This window comes from Acomys russatus, chromosome 8, assembly GCF_903995435.1.
Source record: "Acomys russatus chromosome 8, mAcoRus1.1, whole genome shotgun sequence".
Classification (NCBI taxonomy): Eukaryota; Metazoa; Chordata; class Mammalia; order Rodentia; family Muridae; genus Acomys; species Acomys russatus.
Genome location: NC_067144.1, coordinates 27799691 through 27821635, shown reverse-complemented (window position 1 = coordinate 27821635; position 21945 = coordinate 27799691). Strand labels below are relative to the sequence as shown.

Below are 21945 nucleotides of genomic sequence, written 5' to 3'. Positions count from 1 at the left end.
CACCTCAAAAACAAAACAAAATCTCATTTTGAAATGAGAAGCTAATTCACACGTTGATTTGATTGACAGTGCCAAATGGCTTCTTTGAGATAAAATTCATAAACCATCAACTCATCCTTCAAAGTGCTCAGTTTGGGGGTGTTGGCTCACAGCTGCACAATCATGGTCGCCGAATCGTGCAATTCAGAATCTTCTCATCACAGCGCAATGAGACCACACAGATACGAAAGCAGTTTCATTCTATACAACAGCAATGAACAGCCTGAAAGAAAACAAAACAAAAAACAGTGCCATTTACAAAAGCATCTAAAGGAATAAAATTCTAAGGAGCACAGTTTAAAAATTAAGTGTAGGATTTTGTGTGCTGAACATTGTAAACCATCTCTAACAAAATTAGAGAATGCTTTCATTTTTTAAAAAAAGCATTTATGGAGTTTGCACGTTCATAGGTTGGCCTACTGTCTGTAGACAATGTAGTAGATAGAATAATGACCATAAAGGGCGTATCCTGTCTTAATCCTCAGAATCTGTGTAAATATTACTTTGCATGGCAAAGAGAATTGTACAGTTATAAGTTGCGAACAAGATCTTGAATTGTCCACATAGGCCTAATAGAATCACAAGGGTCTGATGAGGAGGCTGGAGAAATGGCTCAGAGGTTAAGAGGCAGGCTTACATCTCTTCCAGAGGACCAGTTTTAGGATGCTCACAATCACCTATAACCGATGCCCTCTGCTGGCCTCCATGTGCACTGCACACATGCACATACATACCTACACACAAACACACATAGATGTAAAATTTTAAATTAAAAAAACATTTTAAAAGTGGGTAAAGGAAAAGCCAGACATGGTGGCGCACGCCTTCAATCCCAGCACTCGGGAGGCAGAGTCAGGCGGATCGCTGTGAGTTCAAGGCCAGCCTGGTCTACGAAGTGAGTCCAAGATAACCAAGGCTACACAGAGAAACCCTGTCTCGAAAAAAACAAAAACAAAACAAAATGGAAAAAAAAGAAGAAGAAAAAGAAAGAAAGAAAAGAAAAAACATAGGTAAAGGATTTAAACAGTTACTTCGGGAAATGCAAATCAAATCTTCAGTGAAGTGTCAAACTCTAAAAGTCAGACATAATAAAAAAAATTTAAATAGAAAGTGAGATTTGTCAGAGCTGTGGGAAAATGGGGCTCCTGGGACTTGGCTGGTGGAGTGTAAAACAGGGCTTGCTGTGAAGTCCCTGTGGATAGCAGTAAGATAGAGAGCGGCCTCGTGCCTACTAGTTCACTTCTAGTTACGTTCCCTAGAGACATGAAGCTAGGTCTATAGGAATTAGAGCACAAATGGTCATAGCAGTGTCATTTTAATATACATCAATCATAAACAAGTACTCATAAAAGGAAGATTAAATGAAATGCAGTACACACACTGGAATATTATGCAGCCATAAAAATATTAACAGGCGGACATAACAAGTACAACATGTACTGGCCTTGAAAGTGTTATGCTACATCAAAGAAGCCAGTCCAAAAAAAAAAAAAAAAAAAAGGCTCATCTGTACCATGACTTCATTCATACAAACTGTCCAGAAGAGGTAAATTTACAAAGATGGAAAGCAGATTGATGATTACCAAGGGCTGAGGGAGAAGGGAGAAGGAAGAGTAATTGCTAAAGGATTCACAGCTTCTAAAATTAGACAGTGGTGACAGATGCACCAGTGTCTGAATAGATTAAAACACATTGCATTGTGTACTTTAAAAGGCACACGTTATGATGTAAGTTTACGTCTCAAATGCCTGAATGTTACTACATAATGTACGGGCTAGAGAATAGAATTACTAGGTCATATGATAGTCTGTGCCTGGCTCTCTGGGGGAATTGCCAACTTGTCTTCCAAAGGGGCTATGCCATTTTAAATCCCTACCAGTAATTTCTCCAAGGGCCTTTTAAAGAAATCCTAAAAGACAAATCGTCCACAGAGTGTAAAGGAAACTAATGCAAAATGCCGACTCTGAAGAGAATGTGTACATGTGTATATACATATGCATTTGTATGTGTGCTCACTTGCAGGTTTCAGAGAAAGTCCATCGATGGAAGCTTTGGATCCAGTGACGGTAAGAGAACTCCTTGGTTAATTACTAATCCCAAATGATGTTGCCTGGTGCAGCCATTTCGTTTTTGTCTCCCTTCTTTTTTCTCCCTTGATTCTTATCCCAGACTACTCTTATGCACAGAGCTTCTACAGAAGGCAGAGCTAGTGAGAAAGCATTTTATAGTTGGTAACTATTGAGCTATGGAGCCCACCCAAAGCATTCGTACCCAGAATGCCCTTTCATCATTCATAGAGCACTGGGCAAGCATCCATCTCTTTTGGACATTGTCTCTGCGCTGGGCTATAACTGCTGGTGCCTGTTCGGATGCCAACGCTGACTTGGGAATGGCAGGGAGAGTGTGTTATGTCAGCTTTTATGCAGCGTGTTTTTCCCAAATTGAGATAAATGCTTTGTGTGCTTGTTTGCTTAAGCATCTAGAAAACCAAAATATTTAAGACTAGCAAGCATAATAAGAAATGTAATTGAGGAATCCAGAGAAATAAATTTTCTGACCCCACTCTGAGAATTCCCACAAAAAGATTTCAGTTGTTTGATATTTTTGTTAAAGCTTAAAACTTCAAGCCCGGCATGGTGGTGCACACCTGTAATCCCAGCACTCTGGGAGGCAGAGGCAGGCAGATCTCTGTGAGTTCGAGGCCAGCCTGGTCTTCAAGTGAGTCCAGGACAGCCAGGGCTACACAGAGAAACCCTGTCTCAAAAAACCAACAACAACAACAAAAAAAAATCTTAAAACTTCAATAAAATTGTTTAACTATTTTTTTTTAATTTAAAAAAAATTTTATTGAAAAATAAAATCATTCATATTACATCTCAATTGCTATCCCATCCCGTGCATCCTCCCATTCCTCCCTCCCTCCCACTTTCACCGCATTCCCCTTCCCTATGATTGTGGCTGATGGGGACCTCCTCCCCCTGAATATGATGCTAGGTTATCAAGTTTCTTCTTGGTAGTCTGCTATCCTTCCTCTGAGTGCCATCCAGCTTCCCCATCAAGGGAACATGGCCAAACAAGGGACACCAGAGTTTAACTATTTTTTTAACTGAAAAACTTCAAATGTGCTCAGTTTGAGAAAGCCCAGATCACCATAAACTCCTACAATGTTTGGGAAGCAGTGAAAGTTGAAGGAAGTTTGGGAAGTTTGTGGAAGGAGTGAAAGCGAAATGGCAGATGGGGAGAATGGAGGCAGATGTAGCCTTTGTTCAGTGCTGTGCTTTCCCCACTTGAGTCCACAGAATCCTAGGAACCTCCCAACTCCACCTCCACCCAGCAGGATCTTCTCCCTTGGCTGGGAGGCTCAATGGTGTTTACATTTGCCTTCCTTAAGAGACAGCTGGTCTCTTTCTCCAGCAACCCAGGCACTTTGTTTTAGTAAGCATTCAATAGCCAATATAAAACACCTGCTCTCAGAGCTTTAAAATACTACGCTCTGCTTTCACTGTTGTTTGTAAAATGTTCCAGTCCCTTTGCCTGGAGCTCATCTTTTTTTACCACATTCCCCAGGTTTTGCTAATAGCAATGTATATATACATATATGTGTGTGTGTATGTATATATATCATAAGTTATATAAGTTAGGCCCTTTAGAACTTGGTCGTAAATCCAGTAGGTTAGATTCCACTAAGTGCCCTCTGAATGGAAGCTCTGTTGCTTCCTCCCATGTATAAATGATGTAATTTTGTGGTTACTATAATTAGAGGAGTTCCAGGTTCAGAAAGGTCCCTTAAACTTCAAAACACGCATCAACAGGGCTTAGGCTTGAACCAGATCATTGTTGAAAGTCAGGTGCACTGAAAATAGCTTAGAGCTATAGGTGCCCTTCAGACGACAGACAAGAATGAGTGACCCCAAGGAATGAAGGTGTATTCACTGTGTTCGTGTGGATCTGCGTAGCAGTGGCAATCACTGTAGAATATACCTCGGACCAACTTGTATACCAAAGGCTACTATGCCTGAAAATTGAGGCAGGGTAGCTATTAAATATGAAAAATGACAGGGGCTGGAGAGATGGCTCAGGGGTTAAGAGCACTGACTGCTCTTCCAGAGGTCCTGAGTTCAATTCCCAGCAACCACATGATGGGTCACATCCATCTGTAATGTGATCTGATGTCCTCTTCTGGCCTGAAGGTATACATGGGGGCAGAGTACTGTATAAATAATAATATAATAAATCTTTTTTTAAAAAAGAAAGAAAAATGAGATGCCAGGCAACAGATATGATATGCAGAAGTTTATTATAGAAGCATGGGAGAGCAGGAAAGGGGGAAGAGGGGCACCCCAAAGAGAAAGGGGGGGAGAGAGACAGAGACAGCATGAGAGAGGAAGAGAGAGAGGGGGAAGAGAGAAGCAAGAGAGGTAAGAGAAGAGCAAGAAAGGGAGACGAGGTGGGTTTGCCTTTTTTTATATCCTGAGCAGCTGGCACACCTAGTGGCAGGCAGGTGATGATGTCATAGGTTGCCAGGCAGACTGGGGCCAGTATGCTAACAGTAGCTTTCAGAGTAAAAGGAGTATAGTGCTCTGGTCTGTGTCTCTGCCAGCCTCTGCACTCTCTGTTTTACTCTGGTAGATACTGGGGAGATGGGTCAAGGCTCACATCCTCATTTGGCAATATTTAGTGGGAAGAGCCCACCAGTTTCTTTTCATGTCCTCTTGTAGAGTGTATCATGTCCTTCTTGTTAAATAAGCCACTGTATAGAGGTAGTTTCATGGCTGGGGGGTGGAGTGTATCTCAGTTGGCAGAGTGCCATGCTAGCTTACTCCAAGCCCGGGATTAAACCCTCAGCAGCACAGAAGCTGGTTGAATTGGCGCTGCCTGTAATTAGGAGGTGGAGGCAGGAGGCTCAGAAGTCTTCTAGACCATTCTCTGCACTACGTAGTGACTTGAAGACCAGCCAGCGGTGCATGAGATCCTGCCTGTCTCGAGAAGGGGAACAAGTCAAGAAAATGTACTTTTAGAAGTTAATACTTAGCTCTCTCTAAAACCATAATTTTTCTCAACATCAACACTATTGACATTACAAGATCCATAATTCGCTGATATTCAGGATACTCCATATAGTGTTGGACTAAAGTATGCATTCTCCTTGCGGCTACTAAAAGTGTCTTGGCCAGACATGACCAGATATCTTCTTGGGGTAAAACTGGAAAATCACCAACTTATGTGCACGAGCTGCCAGGCGCAAGGGTTTTCTTCAGTTCAGAAAGTAGAAAACAGGTAAGCTTGCCACAAAGGGCTTTGAACTAGGGAAGAGATGAGGAGCCTTTGTGCGCAGAGAAGCTACAGGCAAAGCTGGCACCATCTCCAGTGTCCCATGACCGTGAGCCAAGCCCGAACCTACCAAAACAAGAACAGAAGAACCCGCTCTAGAGCTAAGGCCAGTGGTACCAGCCAGGAGAGAGAGCCAGAGAAGAGTATGCTAGCATGAGACACTCACAGGAGGAACCTCTGGAAGAAAATTAAGCCATACGAATGTCTTTCTCTCCCATTACCAAGACCAGGTATCTGTGAGAAGCAAGAATTAATGGCGCTCAAAGCAACAGGAAGTGCTCCGAGGGCTGCGCTCAAAGCAAATGCCAGAAGCAGGTTCTCAAAGGGCAAGAAATCCCATGAGACCTAACATGTTGTGCTGTCCACTCACTGGGAAGCTGGACACTTTGCTTGCACGTGGTCATTATTTTGCTATCTGTGTTTATGTGTGTCTGCATACTCACACCTATATAAACATGCTACGCATCTTAAGCATATATAATAAAAATAAGTTTTGCAAAGAGAAGGCTGGTCTTAGCAGATAGCAGGACAATGAGCCACTCTCTATCCATTGGCTGGCTGGCTGAGGAAGCTACTTGGTCTCTCTATTTCATCATCTTTTAAATGGTGGTAGTAATAGCCAGGACCCCTTAGGGCTGCTGGAAAGTGAAGATGATGTGATGCTCCAACATTCTCTTCAGTCTGAGGGAACGGCGGCATCAGTCACGGCAATCGAAGCTTCAGGAGGGTGGTGGCTCTGCTGATAGCAGCGCTTTTGGTCAGCAGGAGCAGCAGCCAAAGTCTATGTCGTGATGAAGCCGGAACTGACCCAAGTCAAAAGGACACAGTCACGTGTCTTCATGCCCGTGCTCCAAATGTGATTCTTAGTGTTTAAGAGTCTAACGCTAGGCTGCGTGTACAGCTCAGTGATAGTGGTTGCCTACATAGTGCAAGCCCTAGATTTGGTCCCCAACACACACCCATTCACACCTCACACAGTGTGCCTAGAGACACATTGCTCTCAGTCTTTCTGCTTTGAACTCGGGTGTAAAAGCGTGCATGTTGTTGATGCCAGGTTGTGTACTTAAGGCTTGGCCCAAGGAAGCCCAGAGACCCGAGTTCTCTAAGTAATAAATATGTCAAACCCAGTAACAATGCCAGGAAGTATGCTTTCTGATGTTCAACGCTTGCATCCTGAGGGCCCTGGGAGCAGCCTCGCCTGCCGAGAACACTGCATTAGCGCTAAGTCTCGCTGACCAGCTGAGGCAGATCTTAGTGAATTCACCAAAGAGAGAAAGGAAAATGAGCCACTTAGGCCGTCAGGTGTGCCTCTTGTCCAAACTTGCCACTTACTTATTTTCTCCTGTTGAGGAAGTCAATGGAGACACAGTCGCTTAGAAAAATTAAAAACACAGAATGAAGCCCAGAAAGTTGGCTTTTTAAAAGTATGACTTTCTGAAACCTCGTCAATGGAACAAAATCTGAAAGTGGGATGAAGAGAGTTGACTGTGACTAGGGAGTATTCAGAGCATCTGTGGTTTGTTTTTTTTTTTTTTTTTTTTAACCTATGTGGCACACTGTAGCTTTTTATGTAACAATGGATTACAGTTCCAGAAAAAAAAAAAGCACTGAAATATGCCACGGACCATCTCAGTTGGAGTCTGTGTGACAGAAATATACTGAGAGCAAAAATGTTTGTGAATATTAGGTATGTCTGCTGAAAAAACTTTCCTACATTATTAGACACTGCCAAGTTGTTGAGTGGTAGAAAAACTGCATGAGCTATAAAAGGCCCTGGATTCAATTCTCAAAATCATATAGAAATGGGAGAGGGGGGTGCTGGGAGAGGGGAGAACACTGTGGTACAGAAAGAGGCAGTGGGCTAGATTTGGCCCTGAGAAACCACAGTGATGATTCCTGTATCAAAGTGGAAAGAGAATCAAATTTAAAGATGGCTGCTGAGTGGCTCAGCCACTTCAAGTCTCCTTGCCTTTACTTCGGCTGCTGAGCACAAGCATTTCCCTCCCGCTTTGTTTTGTTTTGTCCCTGCAGGCTCTGGAAATATGACCTTGTCACATCCCATCGCTGCCAGTACACCAGAAGGGAGCAGTTATGGAGCAATAGGTACTTCCTACAATGGGTCCTTTGGTAGAGCTCTTTCTTTATTCCACAGAGACTAGCGAGCGCGAAGGCTACTCCAGCCGCTAATCGCTGCGAGCCTGGGTAAGCCAGCTGCTCCCTGAAGCTGCTCTTTGGTGGAAGAGATGAACTGGTTGGATAATCTGAATCCTTGCTTCCAGTGTTCTCTGTGGTTCTGACATTCTGTTTCTCGGATCTGCTAGTTGCACTTGAGCCGAACCCACTACAGTGGTTGCCATCAACTTTGAAGGCTGTAAAATTTGGGACTTCAAAATTGGGACAGTTTTTATCGCATCAAAATTTCTTACTACATTTTTATTTATTCTATTTGGTGGTGCGGGCGGCAGGAGGGAGCATATACATACTGGTGGCTGCAAGACACCTTGCAATTGATTGTGTCCTTCCACCACATGGGTCCCAGAGATGAACAAGTGTGGCCCAAGCACCTTTGACCCACTGAGCCATCTTGCTAGCCCCCTGGGTACTTAAACATTTTATCTATCTGTCTATCTGTCTATCTATCTATCATCTATCTATCTATCTATCTATCTATCATCTATTTATTTATAGTGTGTACTCATGCCATGTGTGTACAGGTGCACATGTGCCGAGGTCAGAGGACAATTCTTCTAAGTCAGGTCTCTCCTATGACTCTGCGGGATCTCAGGACCAAACTCGGGTCATCAGGCCTGAGCACAAAGATCTTCTACTCTCTTTGCCACCTCACTAGTTCCATGAGGAGCTGAGTTTAGGGCTTGAAAGACATGACACAGCCAGCCACTGTCAACTGACCAGCTGCTTCCTTCTCAGGTGTCAGTGGAGTTAGAAGACTAAGGCTGTGAACAAGGTAGCCGAACAGTCCTTCACCCCAGCTAAGTGCACAGTGAGCCTGCTCGAGGCTACCCAGATAGCCACTGGGAAAACCTAGAAGTCGTTAAGCAGCCTGAAAGGAGCCCAATTCCCCCCATACCTGTCTGGTATGACAGGAGTGCACAGGGCTGCCTGTCCCTGCTGTGACACTTGTGGTCCTGTGAATGGTGGGCCCTAAACAGTCCTGCTTTGTTATGCATAACTTGGAACATGTGGGATCAGTGTAGGCTACTTATTTTTAGTCCTGTAAGAACAGGGTTTTGGTTTTTTTTTTTTTTTTTTCAAAACCATCTGAACAGAAGAAAGAAAACAGAAGGGTAGGCTGAGTTCATGCGTTCAAGTTGCACAAATCCCATCTGCTGTAGAACATTCACGGGAGCTGAAGAATCCTTCCCAAGGAGGCTGTTCTCATTACATAGGGAGAGAAATGGCCTGTGGGAGATTTCTCTTGATGATTATTCCATGAGAAGTGTACAGTAGTTGGATAGGTATGTGTTTACCCACAAGTGTGAGCAAAGCTATAAATTATTGTGCATTTATGTGCTTACACATTTGTGTTCATGTTTTAAACTATGAAACATGAACCACAAACACACTGTCATTTTTGCATCTGGGTATCTGCAAAGAAGATTCCATTATATTCTTTACAGTCAGCCCTAGAAACAGACAAATTAAATCTAAAATGGGAAAAAAGAAAAAAAAATGGCATTCACTTGAGGAGGCAGCAAGGAGGTGTCTTGTTGGTAATGAGCTAATTTGGGAAAACATGGTATTTTCTAGAATGAGTAAGCCCTGTGCTTTTTGCAGAGGAATAGATGCCATAGACTGTTCTTGACTTTGAAAGGCAGATGAGTTTTCTCTTTCAGATGAGTCTAGTTCCAGTCCTGGAAGGCAGATGTCTTCCTCTGATGGTGGGCAGCCATGCCACTCAGACACGGACAGCTCTGTGGAGGAAAGTGATTTCGATACCATGCCAGATATCGAAAGTGACAAAAATATCATTCGGACCAAGGTACTAACAGCCCCTGGCCATGGATTTTGACATAAAAGAAAGTTTGGTAGTAAAATAAACTTCACTGGTGCTTCAGTTTCCGTATTTTTCCCCTTGAAGGGAAGCCAAATCTTTCTGAGCATTTAGATGAGACATAGCTAGAGCCGGGATAATAGTCTCTTCATCAGAACCTTTATTTGGGGTGGGGGATGAGGCAGAATAGGGCACTACATGGTTGACACACCCCAAGTGTTTGTGAACAGGAAGGATAAAGGAGTCCAACCAGACAGAAGATGAGAGTCACCTCAAGGCCCTTCTGGAAAACATCATTTGAGAGCAAAGCCCATTTCTTTCTGGCAGATGTTTAATATATTGTATTTTACCTACTGAAAGCTGTAAGTATAAATCACACCGTTTTAACTGAATACAATTCAGGAACCACAAAGTGAACTAATCTGAAAGCTGAGAAGTCAGTCGCTTGGATCTCAAACATGTAGGATCCCCACATCAGCCAGATCCTCACTCGATGAGCCAAGGAAAATGGTAGTGTTGTTATTCCTATGCCCCCAAAAAAGCAATATGAAAAGAAACATCTTGGTGAATAGTTTTAAGGAACACGGTAGTGTTTTTATTGTGGCATCTTGAGACAAGCAAAGTTAAAAGAAACATGTTGGTGGATAATTTTAAGCCCCAGTGGGAACTGAACTGAAATTTCTAAAGTTCTCCTTTGTGCTCTACACAAGAAAAGCCCAGCTCATCTCTCCATTCTCTTCCCTCTGGTGCCCTAGATGTTCCTGTACCTGTCAGATCTGTCCAGGAAGGACCGGAAAATTGTCAGCAAAAAGTATAAGATTTATTTTTGGTAAGTAAGTGACCAGTAGGATCATGGTTTCCTTAAATATACTGACTTACTTGAATCTATTTATGTGCATGTCTGTGTGTGCTGCAGAGCTGGCGGTCAAACTCAAGGCCACACATGGGTACTCCACCACTGAGCCACACTCTCAAGCCCCTAAACTCGTTAAACTTTTTTTTTTTAAGCTACAACTACTTATATGACAAAGGTTAGTGTTTAATAAGGCATGGGTATGGATGCTTCCAACTTATAACAAAAAAGACCTGTCATGTGGCCACAGTCATGGGCATGTCCCTCCACCCAGTCTAGAGGTGGAGCTGCCTAGCAAGGGGCCTCTTTCTGTTTAGAAAGCTCCAGAGTCACTGTGGTCCTCGTGACACCGCCCTGCATTATTACTTTCTGGTGAATCCTCCTACTTCTGGGTGCAGACATTAGAATGAAGCCAAAGATAGCTGAACTATCATTTGTCCAGCTTTTTGTTGTTGGTATTTTGTTTTTGTTTTTCTTTTTTTTTTTCCAAGACAGAGTCTCTCTGTGTTAACGTTGGCTGATCTGGACTCACTTTGTAGACCAGGCTGGCCTTGAACTCACAGAGATCTGCCTGCCTCTGCCTCCCAAGTGCTGGGATTAAAGGCGTACGCCACCACACCCAGCTAAGGGAATTACTTTTTGGTTGTTTTTTTGGTTTTTTGGTTTTTTTTGGGGGGGGTTACTTTTTATTTAAGACCCTCTACAAGCTATTTCTCTCTTGTTACTTGCATGCAAATCACATTTAATCTAACAGTGTACTAAAGGAATAATACAGTTATTATAAGAAGTAGGTTTTATCCTGTTTTACAAAAGATTGTACAAAGAAGGGAGGAGGAAGAGGAGGAGGAGGAGGAAAGGAAGAGGAGGGGGACTTCAACTCATTCAGTGCCAGTGGTTATTTTAAATACATAATTTCAGGTCCGGCATAATGGCATTGTCTGTAGCCACAGCTCTTGAAATCATCACAAGTTTGTCCACATAGCAAGTTCTAGGCCAGTCAGGGCTACATATAAAGATTCTGTCTCCAGAAAACTAAATAAACTGAATGACTTAATGATTTCAGCTAACAGAACAAGGATTCTCTGCTATACCCAAACCAATAGCAGTCACCAAGGTGAGTTCTGTTTTCTTCCCTCTGACCTCTTTGGTCTAAATCTTGTCTGCCAAATGTTCAAATGCACAGGAAAGGAGAGGCAGACTGGGGAAACAGGAGCTGTGCCACCCGTTCCTAGCTGCTTTTGCAAGCCAACCGGGGCACTGTAAGGTGGTAGCATTGCTATGTTAACAGCTGAGCAGAGTCCACCGCTATGTTGGCAATCACTGTTTCTGGTTCTGTTGTAGGAACATCATCACCATCGCTGTGTTTTATGCACTGCCTGTGATGCAGCTCGTCATCACCTACCAGACAGTAAGTGCTGCCCCACCCAGACACCAGACTATGCCCAGGAGCCCTATATAAGAGGTGTAACCTGCCCATAATCCCATAATCTCAGTATAGTAGGGAACACCAGCTCCCTGGCTTACAGGGAAGAGTTTAGCTTGGGATCAGCTCAAGAACTAATTTTTTAACGATTTGTTTTCTTTTCAGTCTCTCTCTCTCTCTCTCTCTCTCTCTCTCTCTCTCTCTCTCTCTCTCTCTCTCTCTCTCTCTCTTGCGCAAGCATTGGCCAGGGGAGTGGGGGGGAATCCTGAAGCAGCTGGAATTATAGGCATTTGGGAGTTACCTGCCATGGTTCTGGGCAGCAAATTCAAGTCCTTTGGAAGAGCAGTGGATGCTTTTAACCACCATGCCATCCCTTCAGTCTCAAGAACTACAGTTTTTGTTTGATTGAGGCAAGGGCTTTCTGTATTGTAGCTCTGGCTCTCCCGGAACTGGATGTATACACCAGGCTGATCTAGAATTCAGAAAAATCTATGTGCCTCCCAAGTGGTGGGATTGAAGGCATGCACTGCCAGCCTCCAATAACTTTTTCTTTTCTGAACAATTTCCCATCTCGGCTCCAATTAGGCTTCTCCTTTAACTACTTCATCTTTAAGGTCTTTTCCATAATTTCCCAATTGTTTCATTACAAAAGGACCTGCTATCTTATATATATATATATATATATATATTTGGTTATCAACATAAAATCAAACATTCAGCCATAATGTCTATGGATGGCAACTGTTATTTATCATTCTGAATGTGTGACCATCAGGAGACAGTGATATATATAAAGGTCTAAACTAATGGCCGAGGGCTGTAGCTCAGTAGGGAGAGTGTTTGCCCAGAATTCATGAAACTCTGTGTTCAACCCCCAGCACCTCGTAAGAAGAAGTAACGTGCCAAGGCTACACACACAGAAGCCCTGTCTCAACCCCCCCTACCCCCCAGCCCCCCATCCCACCCCATCCCCCACTGCAAGAAGAGTACTTGTTGCTCTTGTAGAGGAACTGGGTTCCCAGTGCCCACATGGCCACTCACAAACTGTCTGTAACTTGGGTTGCAGGGGAGGCCAGCACCTTCTGACCTCTGTGGGCATTAGGCACACAGGTGGTACACAGACATACACACAAGCAAAACACTCATACACATAAAATAAATATTTTCAACCATTTATAAAAAAAAAAAACAGTTTCATGGAGCTAACAACATATTAAACCAACAACAAAAGATTTAAAAATTGAATGAAAAATTCATACTGAGACATCTTGAGAATGCCCATAGCTCCTTTGTAGAAATCTTGGATCTGAGTCACTGAAGTAGGAATTTAATTGGGGTCCAGATATCGAAGTATAAATTTTCTAGAAATCAAAAGACTTGAGAAGGCCCATTTAGAATGATATGTGGTTAAGGATAGTTTATGTACTGTCTCTCAATTTCTTATATGCATTACAATCACGTTGGGCACTTTGGAGAATCTCAGGGTCCAAGGTGGTACCCTGAACCAGGCAGATCAGGAAGTAGCTTCGTGCATCAGTATTGTTTAAATCTTGGTGGTTTTTCTGTATAGCCAAGCTAAGGATGTATATGACGAAGACAAAGTCTCTATGAGGTCCGAACCCCGCTGTTTATAATCTAAACATTCTCTATATACATGGAACCCTGTCAGAAGCTACAGCTTGCTATGATTTAGGTAGATTCTTGAAAGAGATGGGGATACATAAGGAAGACTAGATACTTTCTCAGTGCCTAGCATGGCTCGCAGAAGATGGGACATCTCCATTTCCTCCCGGCATTAACGTAGAAAACGGGATATAGCAAGACAGACCCAAAAGGCAGGACCCGATGGTAGCATCCTTTCATGGTCCTTTTATCATAATAACAAAAGACCCATATTTGGTTGCATTCCATCCTGAGGTTACCCAGTAGACAGGATGCCTTTATGTAAAGCATGAATGACAATGTAGCAGAAAGTGGGTGTTTTGCTGTGGAATGGTAGCAGGTCATGACCCACCTGCTGAGGAGGAGGTGGGTCACACTTTAACCTCTGGCAAAACATCCCTGTGAGCCCTTTCTGTCCTTTGTGACTTTAGGCAGACTCAAAGGATTGATGTCACATTTTTTCCTTCATTCACTTGATTTTATAGGTGGTAAACATCACCGGCAACCAAGACCTCTGTTACTACAACTTCCTCTGTGCTCACCCCTTGGGCGTCCTGAGGTAATTCCAGCCCTCTGGCTCCTCAAGAAAGCTTAGAGATTCTTTCTGTCTAGTATGAGATTTAATTTTTTGAAAATGCACACACACACACACACACACACACACACACACACACACACACAAAATCTGTGAAAAACCTCCCTGGTCATGGCAAAGAAAATCAAAGCCAGCTATTGAGACCAGGTATGCTTCTGTCCCGGGCAATATTCCTGAGAATGGCCTGCTGAGGAATAGGCCCAATAGTGAGGCTTTTAAAAGCCAGAGCCCAGGCTATGGGTGGCACACGCCCATGAGCATGAGTTGGTGGCCAGTTCTCATTCAGTCTGTTAAATGACCTCCACACACAGGCATTATTAGCACCACCCCAACTTTAGATAAAGATGCTAAGGCCTACACAGGTAAGGATTTGCTGAATTCTGGTCTCTTAGTTCTTAGTGATATCGGAATTTGTATACAAGCCCTGGCTGTTTTAAAGCCACCAGTAGTTGGTGAAGAAAAGCATCTTCCTGAGAGGCAGGAGCACATATTCTCTCTAGAGAGCAGAACAAGCCTGAATTTCCTGAAAATGAGGCCACTGTCTGTAATATAGCTGTAGATATCCTGAAATCCATAGTTGGAAAGCTGAATATTGACACATTGTGGGTCTGCCTTTGAGAGTCACAGGTGGAGCTAAAATCCTCGTTTGTTTCTGGACCAGTTCTCTCTCTCATGATTCACACTTTGCCAGGGCCATGAAGATAAGAGGTGATCAGGCAGGTGTTATCTGAGCTAAGCAGAAATCCATGAAGTCCTAGGGGAAAAATGCACCAAATTCTGAGTTGGTTTTTTGTTCATTTGGTTGGTTTTTGTTTTTGTTTTAAGTTAGGGTCTCTATTTTTTTTTAATTTTTTACATATATATTTATATTATTACACATATATACAATAAACTACCTATAGCAAGAAGAACCATGACACAATCAGGAATTATATAAATGTTACTGTCAAGAATGCAACCTTGAATAAAACATCTTTCCTATCTTGGTGCATCTAAAATGTTGAATGTAAATCAATATCTATCATATCTCATCATTATCAACTTAAAACATCTATCTAGACCTAAAAACATCTTAACCCATAAACAACTAAACTTAATTGTAAAATTAAATTATTTGGTCTTCAACTTCATCAGAGACTTGAGAAGGAATAAAATTGATTACCTGAGTATGCCAGGAGTGCAGGTTAGTAGCTTTCCAAATGAGAAGATGATAGAGACAGTTTGCTTCCTGAACAGTCACCCAAAACTCTCTATAATGTTGGAGCATCATCTTCAGCCTTCTGGCCCAATATATCTGACAGACATATTTGAGAGGAACTATTGAGGGCTTGCTTACCCTGTCTTGGTAGAATTTGGCTGTTGACTCTGCCTGCATCCAAGCTTGCCCCTTTTTTAGGCAGAATTCTGCCTGTGGTAGAAATGACGACATTTTGCCTAGTGGTTTATTTGCCTCATTTGAAGCTATCTCCATAAGGAGGTTCTTTGATGCTCATCCTCCTCTTTGAGATAGGCTGTGTGCTTCCAGGAGTTAACCTGTCTCATTGCCAGTGAATCTTTAAAATAATAAAAACATTTTAAAATGTCATATTCTGTATGTCTCTGAGGTTTTTGAAGACCTTATCTAACTATTTTACCTTATCTTTCTATAGAATCCTATCTATCTGTTGCACCTAAGTTGTATATTCTTGTGATAAAAATAGACTAGTAATTGATATGACCATGATTTGATCAACTAACAATTAGCTTGTATATCTTATTTATCCTAAACAGCCTGCAATAGCATTTTCAAAGTATTGGTAGCACGCCTTGTATTATAATTAAGTTATACGGGTCCAGTACCTCATACTAGAGTGTACGTATATGTATATATATATAATGTGTGAAGAATAATCTTACATTCGGACTCTACACCACTGTATCTAAACAAATGCTGACTTTACCCGCTCATCTTTGCAGTCGTTCTTTGAGCCCCCATGATGGCTCTCACACTTACCATTTCTCACTCATTCCTACAGTGCCTTCAATAACATTCTCAGTAACCTGGGCCATGTACTCCTGGGCTCCCTCTTTTTGCTGATAGTGCTGCGCCGGGACCTTCTCCACCGAAGAGCCCTGGAAGCTAAAGACATCTTTGCTCTGGTGAGGAGAGAGTGGAGCAGGTCAAACGCATGAGCGGGGAAAGACCATGATTCCAATAAACCTACAAAGGGGAGGGAGGTCTGGCTTGATGATGTGATGTTAAACCTGTGTCTAGAGCCACTTGAGGCCACCACTCAGGCCTCCAGGTTCTGACTGTGACTCTGACTAGTGTCTTCCTATTAACAACCCCTTCTCCTTTTTTTTTTTTTTTTTTTTCCCCAGGAGTACGGGATTCCTAAATATTTTGGTCTCTTCTATGCTATGGGGATCGCATTGATGATGGAAGGCGTGCTAAGCGCTTGTTACCATGTCTGCCCTAATTACTCCAACTTCCAGTTCGGTAATTAGAATGCATGGTGGTGACATAGATTTAAGCTACAGGAGTCTTATCCTGGAGCCCTTCAGAGGCATCAAACTCATACTCGCAAGAACTAAAAGGCATTTGGGGTGAGCTGAAACAACCTGTGTGGACCGTGCCCCTGAGCAAGGTTTCTACATGTTATATCTTTTTTTGTTCTCTCTGGCCACCATTTAGTCTAGAAAACACACTACACTGAATGCTGAAGCCATAGTGAGACACAGTGTCAGGGACCAAGCTAAGCATCACAGCCCTCCAGGCTTTCCCCCATGTAACTTGCTTAGTTGAGCAGTTAGCCTGTGTTGGGTGAGAGTAATGGGAAACTCAATTTAGAGCAGAATAACTTATAAGGCCATCACACTGGAAAGCAGAGGAAGGATGGATCTGTGGCTGGCTTACCTGATGGCTCCGACTCTATCTCTCCATGTGACCTTTTGTATGCCCCTAGCCTGTGTGTTGGTTTTCTTTGGATGGTATTTCCTCTCTTGCTGAAAAAAAAAAAGGTATCCGTAGAAGATTTTAGCTTCAGATCTCCTCCATGTTCGAAGCTGGCTCAGGCTGGCCTGTAGGAAGCCTTCACTTCCAGCAAGGAAACATCTCCATGAGAAATCTCACAGTAATATTCTCTCATACCTCGGTAGCTCAAACAGTCATTGGCACATTCCTGAATCATTCCATAGGTGACGGCTAGCTCAGGTCTAGGCTGCTACATTCATCACCAAAGGAGACTGTATCATCTTTGGACCACTGAGACCCATCCCTTCCAAGATCAGCGTTAGCTTTTCTGAAGCCGAGAGGCTGGAAGGATGTGCAGTTATGGATCCAAAAGATGGTAGATGCAAAGTTAGTATTAAGACGTTGTTAAGAGTGAAGAAGGAGGCTGATAGTCTCTGCCTGTACACCTAGCAGGCCTGGGATGCTGAAGCAAGTAGATCTCTAATCTAGTCTACGTATGGTGAAACCCACCTCAAAGAGACACTGCATTAATAAGATCAAAGTGAGGAAAATGAGAGCTGTATACTGCCATTCACACTCAAAGATAATAATTTGTCTTGTTTGGTTTGGTTTCATTTGGTTGTTTTTTTATTTTGGGGTTTTTTTTTTTGTTTGTTTTGCTTTGTTTTTCTAAGACAGGGTTTCTCTGTGTAGCCTTGACTGTCCTGGACTCGCTTTGTAGACCAGGCTGGCCTCGAACTCACAGAGATCCTCCTGCCTCTGCCTCCCCAGTGCTGGGATTAAAGGCGTGTGCCACCACAGCCTGGCCGGTTTGCTTTGGTTTTACAAGGAAGGGTTTCACTGTGTAGCTCTGACTGTCTTGGAACTAACTCTGCAGGCCAGGCTGGCCTCGAACTCACAGAAATCTGCCAGCCTCTGCCTCCCCAGTACTGGGATTAAAAGTATGCACCACCATCACATACACACACACACAACACATAGGACTTAGCTGCCTGGGTTGTGTATCTTCTGTTTAAAGTTCTCCACAGAGTGTTTCCACCTGAGCCAGCTGCGCCAGCGCGTTATTTTCAGCATCGGCATTGGCATTTGCCACCATCAGGCATTTAAATGTTTTGCTGAAGCTTTGAGTAGCACCAGCATCTCGTTGTTGTGTTGCTTCCTGTCTCTGTAACTGTAGAGTAGCTGAGCTGCGTTTCATGGGTAGCTGGTTTCCATCCGTAGGCTATTATGCTGTGCATAGAGATCTAGCAGTGGGTGTGGCCACATTTCAGGGTGCTGAAAACAGCTTTCACCTGACATTCAATTAAAGTTTTGCGAGGTTTGGTTGGTTGGTTGGTTGGTTGGTTGGGTTTGTGTTTGTTTGTTTTGGTTTTGTTTTTTTGTTTTTTGTCTCTGTTGTCAAATAGAAAGTTTAGAATGCACATACCCTTTCAAGTGAGGTAGCTGTTTACTTACCCCATTAGATGTTCTTTCTTTGTGAACCAAAATACATTTGGTGGAGTGAGACAGGTTAGAAACAGAGGATACAGGATCTTCCTAGAGCAGTGGTTCTCAACTTTCCTAAAGCTACAACCCTTTAATACAGTCCCTCATGTTGTGGTAACCCCCCCCCCCAACCATAAAATTATTTTTGTTATTATTTTATACCTGTAACTTTGCTATTGTTGTGAATCATAATATAAATACCCGTGTTTTCTGATGGTCTTTGGGGGGGTCGCGACCCACGGGTTGAGAACCATTGACCTAGAGGTTGGGGTTATTGGTGCTATTATGTTAGACTTCTAACATCAGCAAATATTCCGCTAACTGAGGCCTGGGCGTAGTCAGAAGCAGAAGCAAAGCTAAGAGTGTCATTTCCAGTCACCCACTGAACTTCTTGACTTGGGTCTCCAGACACTTCCTTCATGTACATGATCGCTGGCCTGTGCATGCTGAAGCTCTACCAGACCCGCCACCCAGACATCAACGCCAGTGCCTACTCTGCCTACGCCTCCTTTGCTGTGGTCATCACTCTCACCGTCCTCGGAGTGGTGGGTCCCTCTCCATGCCTTCAGCCTGGCTCTGAAAAGTGTCTCCTGGGGACAGAAGTCGGGGGGGGGGGGTAGTGCCGTGGTTGTTTGTGTCTTCTCAGACCTTGGGTGCATGGGTTTGGGACCGTTCATGGCTCCCTGGCTTGATTACTTAGCTGATGTTTTGAGGGCTTTTGTTTGTTTGGTTTTTCAATTCAGGGTTTCTCTGTGTAGCCTTGGCTGTCCTGGACTCCCTTTGTAGACCAGGCTGGCCTCGAACTCATAGGGATCCACCTGCCTTTGCCTCCCAAGTGCTGGGACTACAGGCCTGCACCACCATGCCTGGCTCAGCTGATGGTTTCTAAGCATCTGTAAAAACTAGCTGAGGGTGGCTGTTATATTCAGATGAATCCAGGGTCATGACAAAACTGGAATACATACATCAAAGCTGATTGAAGAAACCAACCTGAGAGAAACAGTTTTTAAATGGACAGTAGTTGCTGGCTGCCTTCAGTTACTTGAGGAGCATTCTCTCCCCAGCTCTAGACTGACTGCCCCTCCACTGTGGTTCTATTAACCGGTCCATCTCTTCTCCCTCCTGTTTTCATTTAGCTAGATAACCATTATTTTTTAAAGATGCCTGTGAGTTTTGAGGTTAAAGAAGCAAAATGCACACAGGGCTAAGTGGCTTTTAAAACCATGTTTATTTATTCTTTGACAATTTTGTACCTGTGTATAACATATCTCAAACACATCCACCCCAACTTCCTCCTCCCACCCCCTCAAGCCACCCCCAACCCCCAACCCCCAACACATTCCCCTCCAAACCTTTGTGTCTTCATTTTTATGTTTCTCCAGCCTACTGAGTCTACTTAGCGCTGCATGCATGAGAATGGGTATAAGACCAGCCATGTGGGAGGCTACAGAGTTGGCTCAGAAGTTAAGAGCACTGACTGCTCTCCCAAAGGACCCCGGGTCAATTCCCAACACCCATGTAGCAACTCACAACTGTCTGTAACTCCAAGATCTGACACCCTTTCACAGACATACATGCAGGCAAAACATCAATGCACATAAAATAAAAATAAACAATTTATTTTAAAAATTTATACACACACACACACACACACACACCACACCTATGAGTATGAACAACCTACCAATAACCACACACCACCTCCAAAAATGGCGCTCCCTCCCCCATCAGCTGTCAACCGCCAATAGCCTCTCAGTTAGGCGTGAGGCCTTACGAGCTCTTCCCCGTTTATGAGCTCCTCCCCGTGCTCACTGGCATGTTGACTGGCTTGATCTTACATAGGTCTTGTGCAGGTAGCCAGCACTTCAGTGAGTTTGTGAGTACAACTGCTATCACAAGGCTTCCCAGCATGCCTCACCATCCTCCAGCTCTTATTTCCTTGCTTCCTCCCATTTTCGTGAGTCTTAGCGGTGGCTGATAAGAATGTCCCATTTAGACTGAATACGTTCTCAGTATTTTGACCAGTCATGAGTCTCTGCCTTAGCTGCAGCCCACTGAGAAAGAAAGAAAGAAAGAAAGAAAGAAAGAAAGAAAGAAAGAAAGAAAGAAAGAAAGAGAAAGAAAGAAAGAAAGAAAGAAAGAAAGAAAGAAAGAAAGAAAGAAAGAGAAAGAGAGAAGCACTTCTGGCTACAGTTGAGAACAGCACTCATCTGTGGGTACAAGCGTACATATTTAGAAGGTGATTTGACACCATGGTCTTTAATGGTGGCTAGTTTTTGTTTTGTTTTGTTTTCTACCATAAGCTGCAATAAAAGACAATGATTCTATGGAGTTCTCTGGGGAAACTCTCAGATTACACTAACCCTCATCTTTATCCCCAGGTGTTCGGAAAAAATGATGTGTGGTTCTGGGTCATCTTCTCGGCAATCCATATTCTTGCTTCTCTGGCCCTCAGCACCCAAATCTACTACATGGGCCGCTTCAAGATAGGTGAGTAAACACATGCACTAACTTCCCTGGGGAAGCAAGCACAGAGTCATCACTCATTCTCAGTGACAATGCTGCTGGTCATTCATGAGCAGGGGCTCTGAACTCCCTATCATGTTCGATAGTCTCTAAGAATGTCTTCTTCCTTATAGGATTTCAGTAAGCCACTATTTCTGGCTTCAGCTGAGAAGAGTTGAGGCACGCCTCCACCTGCTGGTTGCAAACCAAAAGTTCAGAGGGCATTAGGTCAGGCATGGTGGCACAAGACTGTAATCCCAGCATTTGGGAGTCAGAGGCAGGTAGATCTTGGTGAAGTCAGTCTGGTCTACATAACAAGTTCCAGGACAGCCAGGACTACATAGAAAGACTTGTTTCAAAAGTAGGGAGGGGGGCTGGAGAGATGGCTTAGAGGTTAAAAACACTGTCTGTGCAATTCCCAGTAACTACCTGGTAGCTCATAACCATCTATAATGAGATCTGGTGCCCTCTTCTGGCATGCAGGCAAACATTTGGGAACTACTGTATAATAAATAAATAAATAAATAAATAAATAAATAAATAAATCTTTAAAAAAAAAAAAAAGAAAGTGGGGGAGGTGCTTAGGAAACAGTATGCTCACTATACCACAAGCCCTTCACAGAGGAACCTCTTTCCATTAGCAGCATTTACAAAGGAGCATTTTTCTAATGCTGAACAGTTGTCAAGAATGAGTCATACACTATTTCCAGATACAGGGACTGAAACTTGAGAGACTAGCTTTCTTTACTAAATTACTTCTGACACTGTGGACTGAGTGGTGTATGGAAATTAGCTTGTCATCCACTGTCAGTCAGCCATCATATACTGGAGGAGGTTCAAGATGTTTTAGAGTATTTTTAAAATGACTTTAGCATATAGGAAGTCCTACTTAAACACTCATTTGTACATTTCAAGATAAATCGTTATTTGTAAACATAGACCTACCCCTAATATTGGCAGAGCCCAGGGGAAGTTACAAATAAAAACCCACAAACAAAATATGTGAGAATTTCGTGTTATAAAGCAGACTAAAGGATACTAAAAATAAAAAAGAAGAAGAAAAGGGGAGGAATGGGGAATGGAAGGA

At 43.2% G+C, this 21945-nt stretch overlaps 1 protein-coding gene across 1 annotated transcript in view; it reads left to right on the top strand.

The window, feature by feature from the left end:
- Sidt1 (SID1 transmembrane family member 1) overlaps positions 1–21945 on the top strand; it is a 96266-nt gene that overhangs the window by 56162 nt on the left and 18159 nt on the right. Inside the window, exons 10-19 of the mRNA XM_051149975.1 lie at positions 2062–2105; positions 7402–7473; positions 9225–9370; positions 10138–10211; positions 11577–11643; positions 13806–13879; positions 15931–16054; positions 16277–16394; positions 18762–18898; positions 20735–20843. Coding sequence (XP_051005932.1) covers positions 2062–2105; positions 7402–7473; positions 9225–9370; positions 10138–10211; positions 11577–11643; positions 13806–13879; positions 15931–16054; positions 16277–16394; positions 18762–18898; positions 20735–20843 — 965 coding nt within the window. The remainder of the gene's footprint in view (positions 1–2061; positions 2106–7401; positions 7474–9224; positions 9371–10137; positions 10212–11576; positions 11644–13805; positions 13880–15930; positions 16055–16276; positions 16395–18761; positions 18899–20734; positions 20844–21945) is intronic.